General features: G+C 47.1%; 1 protein-coding gene across 1 annotated transcript; it reads left to right on the forward strand.

Annotated features, from left to right (window-relative positions):
* The first annotated feature begins 215 nt into the window (after window positions 1-215).
* Window positions 216-1,148, forward strand: LOC120379840 (olfactory receptor 14A16-like). Its single transcript, XM_039497352.1, has one exon. The coding sequence runs from the start codon at window positions 216-218 to the stop codon at window positions 1,146-1,148; it is 933 nt and encodes a 310-aa protein (XP_039353286.1).
* The last annotated feature ends 4,900 nt before the right edge of the window (window positions 1,149-6,048 follow it).

The raw sequence follows: 6,048 nt of genomic DNA on the forward strand, positions 1-6,048 counted from the left end.
ACTGATGCACCTCCATTGACTTTAAGGGATCCATGCCAATTTGCAAATGTGTGATAACCACTAGTTAATAGCAGTGATGAACGCAGGGCATTGTTCACACTCACATCATGAGATATTGCTGCATGGAATCAGGGCCATTCTCTCTGTCACTGTAATCCTCACCACTATCTTTGTCCTTCTCTCCACAGCCTTCACAAAGTGAACTGAGAAAGAAAATGTCCAACCGAACTACCCTGACCGAGTTCCTTCTCCTGGGATTCTCTGATGTTCGGGAGCTGCAGATTTTGCACTTTGTGGTGTTTCTAGTGAATTACCTGACAGGCCTGATGGGGAATCTTCTCATCATTACAGCTGTAGCCCTCAACCACCATCTTCACACCCCCATGTACTTCTTCCTGGTGAATCTGTCGATCCTAGACCTCGGCTCCATCTCCGTCACTATCCCCAAATACATGGCCAATTCCCTCATGAATACCAGGTCTATTTCTTACCCTGGATGTGTCACTCAACTCTTTCTCTTTTTCCTCTTCACTGCAGCTGATCTTGCCTTACTCGCCATCATGGCATACGACCGACACATTGCCATCTGCCAACCACTGCATTACGAGAGAGTGATGAACAGGAGAGCTTGTGTCCAAATGTCAGCCAGTGCCTGGATTACTGGTATTGTATACTCTGCCCTGCACACTGGGAACACCTTCAGGTTACCCTTCTGCTCCAATGTCATCAACCAGTTCTTCTGTGAAATCCCCCAGCTACTCAAGCTCACCTGCTCTGACTCATACCTCAGTGAAGTTGGGCTTCTTGCCTTTAGTGTGTTTTTAAGTTTAAACTGCTTTGTTTTTATAACTGTGTCTTATGTTCAGATCTCCAAAACCGTGCTGAGAATCCCCTCTGAGCAGGGCCGGGGTAAAGCCTTCTCCACCTGCCTGCCTCATCTCACAGTGGTCTCTTTGTTTCTTTGCACGGGCTTCTTTGCCTACTTGAAACCCACCTCCAGCTCAGCATCAGGTCTGGATCTCATGTTGTGTGTTCTTTATTCCCTGATGCCTCCAGTGATGAATCCAATCATTTACAGCATGAGGAACAAAGAGACCAAAGCTGCATTAAAGAAACTGTTTGTATGGAGGTTATTCACCATAAATTAAAATGTCCATCATTGTACCTTGATTGAGATTTCATTCTGAGCTTCTTCTTGGATATATAAAAGCAGCAAAGAGTCCCGTGGCACCTTATAGACTAGCAAATGTATTGGAGCATGAGCTTTCGTGGGTGACATGACATGCATCTGACGAAGTCGGTATTCACCCACGAAAGCTCATGCTCCAATACGTCTGTTAAGGTATGTCTACACTATGGGATTGTTCCGATTTTACATAAACCGGTTTTGTAAAACAGATTTTATAAAGTCGAGTGCACGCGGCCACACTAAGCACATTAATTCGGCGGTGTGTGTCCATGTACCGAGGTTAGCGTCAATTTCCAGAGCGTTGCACTGTGGGTAGCTATCCCGTAGCTATGCCATAGTTCCCGCAGTCTCCCCTGCCCATTGGAATTCTGGGTTGAGATCCCAATGCAAAAACAGTGCCGCAGGTGATTCTTGGTAAATGTTGTCACTCAATCCTTTCTCCAGGAAAGCAATGGCAGACAATCATTTTGCGCTATTTTCCCCCTGGATTGCCCTGGCAGACGCCATAGCATGGCAATCATGGAGCCCATTTTGCCTTTTGTCACTGTCACCGTGCTTTCCAGAGCAGTCACAGTGGTGAATTGGAGGCCAATAGCATCGATTTGCGGCCACACGAACCGTAATCCGATTTCAGCGCTACTCCTCTCGTCGGGGAGGAGTACAGAAATCAATTTAAAGAGCCCATTGTGTGGACAGTTGCAGGGTTAAATCGGTTTAACGGAGCTAAATTCGATTTAAATTCAATTTAAACGCATAGTGTAGCCCTGGCCTTAGTCAGTAAGGTGCCACAGGACACTTTGTTGCTTTTAGAGATCCAGACTAACATGGCTACCCCTCTGATTCTTGTATATAATCAACTGATGACAAAATTGTCTCCTTGAGAACATAGGGTGCAATCTGTTTATGAATTCATAAAAGCTGGAGTAACTCCTCTGAAGTAAAATGAGGCCTGGTCTACACTACGAGTTTATATCGAATTTAGCAGCGTTAAACTGCATTAACCCTTCACCTGTCCACACAACGAAGCCCTTTATATAGATATAAAGGACTCTTAATACCGGTATCTGTAATCCTCCCCGACGAGGGGAGTAGCGCTGAAATCGGTATTGCCATTTTGTATTAGGGTTAGTGTGGCTGCAATTCAACGGTATTGGCCTCCGGGCACTATCCCACAGTGCACCATTATGACCGCTCTGGACAACAATCTGAACTCAGATGCACTGGCCAGATAGACAGGAAAAGCCCCGTGAACTTTTGAATTTCATTTCCTGTTTGCCCAGCGTGGAGCGCCGATCAACACGGGTGACCATGCAGTCCCAGAATCCAAAAAGAGCTCCAGCATGGACCGTACGGGAGATACTGAATCTGATCTCAGTATGGGGAGATGAATCTGTTCTATCAGAACTCCATTCCAATAGATAAAATGCCAAAGCATTTTCAAATATCTCCAAGGCTATGATAGAGAGAGGCCACAGCAGGGACTCAGCACAGTGCTGCGTGACAAGTGTAATGGAAAGCCAAAGAATCAAATGGACGCTCATGGAGGGTGGGAGGGGGTACTGAGGACTCCAGCTATCCCACAGTCCCCGCAGTCTCCGAAAAGCATTTGCATTCTTGGCTGAGCTCCCAATGTCTGAAGGGTCAAAAACATCATCGTGGGTGGTTCAGGGTATATGTCATCAATCTCCCCCCCGTGAAAGAAAAGAGAAAAAAATTGTTTCTTGCCTTTTTTCAGTGTCACCTTATGTCTACTGGATGCTGCTGGTAAACGCAGTGCTGCAGCGCTGAACAGCAGCATTCCCTCCCCTCCCTTCCCCTCCCTGATGGCAGACGGTGCAATAAGCGTGATAGCTGTTGTCATCATCCCGTGAGTGCTCCCAGTCATTCCCTTCTTTAAGTGTTGTCTCCTGGAGATTAAGTCCTGCCTGGAATATCATAGCAGCTGGAGCCTGCCTCCCCCTCCTGCATTTTATCTCAATAAAGTCAGTGTTTCTTATTCATGCATTCTTTATTGCTTCATCATACAAATGTGGGGATAACTGCCACGGTAGCCCAGTAGGGGTGGGGGAGGAGGGAAGCAATGGGTTGGGGTTGTTGCAGGGGCACCCCCTAGAATGGCATCATTTCTGTGGGATGTCTGGGGCTCTGACCCAGAATGGCTGTCCTCTCTGGTTTTTTAGTAGGCTTGCCCAATATTCTAGGCAGGACTGACTCTACCTTTAGACAAAACATAAAGAAAGGAATGACCTGGGAAGTCATTCCCATTTTTGTCCATGTGCCCCTGGCCAATCTCACTGAGGCTGGCCAGGAGCACCCATGACAGCAACAGATGGTACAGTATGACTGGTAACTGTCATTGCCAAATTCCAAAGCAGCAGATTGTACAATATGACTGGTTACTGTCTCTGCTAACTTGCAAAGGCAAGGGAATGCTGCTGTGTAGCACTGCAGTACCGCGTCTGTCAGCAGCATCCAGTACACATACGGTGACAGTGAAAAAAGGCTAAACAGGCTCCATGGTTACCATGCTATGGCGTCTGCAGGGCAATCCAGGGGGAAAATAGCGCAAAATGATTGTCTGCCATTGCTTTCATGGAGGGAGGATTGACTGCTGACATTTCCCCAGAATCACCTGCAACACTGTTTTTGCCCCATCATTCATTGGTATCTCAACTCAGAAGTCCAATGGGCAGGGAAGACTGCGGGAACTATGGGATAGCTATGGGATACCTACCCACAGTGCAATGCTCCGGAAATCAACGCTAGCCGCGGTACATGGATGCACACTGAAGAATTAATGTGCTTAGTGTTGCCGTGTGCACTGGACTTGATACAATCTGTTTCCAAATACCGGTTTTTGTAAAATTGGAATAATCCCGTAGTGTAGACATACCCTGAATTAATTTCAAACCACACAAGGGATTTTGCCACCCCAAGCAACCAAAAAAAACAAAAAGCTGCAATTTCGATCTGTGGCAATTCAGCAGGAGGTCCTTCGTTCCAAGCGGGAGTGAGGGACCCTGGATTTCCGCTGAAGCAAGACAGAATTTAAGTGATTATAAGTAATAAACATGCAGATCGAAGTTGGTTACCCAAGAAATAAAAGCAAAATTACAATCTGAGTACTATAAACTAGACAGGATTTGACTCAAACACTGTCTCACCCTGATGGTATAGTTCCTTCAGACACAGACTGGGATTCCTCTTTTCAGTCTGGGACCACCACCAGCATTCAAATGCTTTGTCCACAAGATGTCTTTCCAGGCATTGAGTTGTGGGGGGAGTGAGACCAAGTGATGATGTCACTTCCCCCCTTTATAGCTTCCTCCAGCTTTCTGGAAAGATCCTTTGCTATGATGTGAGTAAAGCAGTCTCCATTCTCTATGTGCTCCCTCTGAGATGCCTTCATTGTATACAGATCCTGTGATAGTCTTTGGTAGTGTGGATTAACCTTCCCTGCTAGCAGAATCAGCCACGCCCCTGAGGCTCTGCTGGGCATGCTCTCACTGGGAGTCATGTATAAAAGCCTGCAGAGCTGCTCAGTCAGGGCTGGCGGCCAAGAAGGGAGGACGCTCAGTGGTAGCTCCAGCCCAGGAGCAGTTACAACTCTTACCGGGGAGAGCTGAGGAGCCAGGAACCCGGACCAGAGGCTTGCAGCTATTGGAACCCCAGGAAGTGCCGGGTGCTGAGGAACCTGGAGACCCTGATGCCACAGGGACTGCTATGGTTGGTGAACTGGTAGGAAGTGACCCAGGGAAGGTAAGGGAGTGGTACCTCCCACCCCTCTGAGGGCAGCATGATTCAGTAGGATTCCCCACTGACCCATGGTGGATCATGCCATCACTGACAGGGCCCTGGGTCAGAGCCTGGTGAGGGCGAGTGGGCCCAGGATCCCCTACAGGGCATCATTACAACTCCCCTCCCCCTTTCCTACAACATAGTTCACCTCACTTACCTCAAAGGAGATAGATGAACTCCTGCCGCTGGGCCATGCTATCCCCTTAGGGAACGAGAATTCAGAGAGACTCCGGCCATTGGGCAAAGCTGCTTTAGTCGCTCACTATAGGGACTATGGCTGCTAGGTCATGCTATCCCACCAGAGGAAGAAGATTTAGAGGGACTCTAGCCATTGGGCAACACAGTCCTGACTACTGGAGAGGTAGTAGAACCAACGTAGACACGTGGAGGCGGGGTTACACTCGCCCTCCTCGTTTCAAAGGGGTTGACGATGTACAAAACCTGCAACAGGCTGGTTGTGGGTGTTTGTAATCTTAGAATATATTTCAGTAACACACACAGAGCAAACTTCCTAACTTCCCATACAGTGATAGCACATACAATGCAACAGGATATTAATGTTTTTTTGATATTAAGATTTTTGAAATGACATCTCACAATGCATACTTTGTACAAAACCTATCATAGTCATATCACCATGGAAAATATGGGGGTGCCAGGGTACAGTTTTGGGGCACAGAGTGTCACAGGGACACGATAGCAGTGTCCAAGTACATAAACGGTTGTTACAAGGAGGAGGGAGAAAATTTGTTCTCCTTAACCTTTGATGATAGGACAAGAAGCAATGGGCTTAAATTGCAGAAAGGGCAGTTTAGGTTGGACATTAGGGAAAATCTCTTAACTCTCAGGATAGTTCAGCATTGGAATAAATTGCCTAGAGAGGTTGTGGAATTGCCATCACTGGAGATTTTTAAGAGCAGGTTAGACAAACACCTGTCAGGGATGGTCTAGATAATACTTAGTCCTGCCATGAGTGCAGGGGACTGGACTAGTCCTACGATTCTACGATTCTATAATAAATATAGAAATAGGTCCCCTGTTGCACTTATATGGTGGTCACC

Source organism: Mauremys reevesii, linkage group 13, assembly GCF_016161935.1.
Source record: "Mauremys reevesii isolate NIE-2019 linkage group 13, ASM1616193v1, whole genome shotgun sequence".
In the NCBI taxonomy this organism is placed as follows: domain Eukaryota; kingdom Metazoa; phylum Chordata; order Testudines; family Geoemydidae; genus Mauremys; species Mauremys reevesii.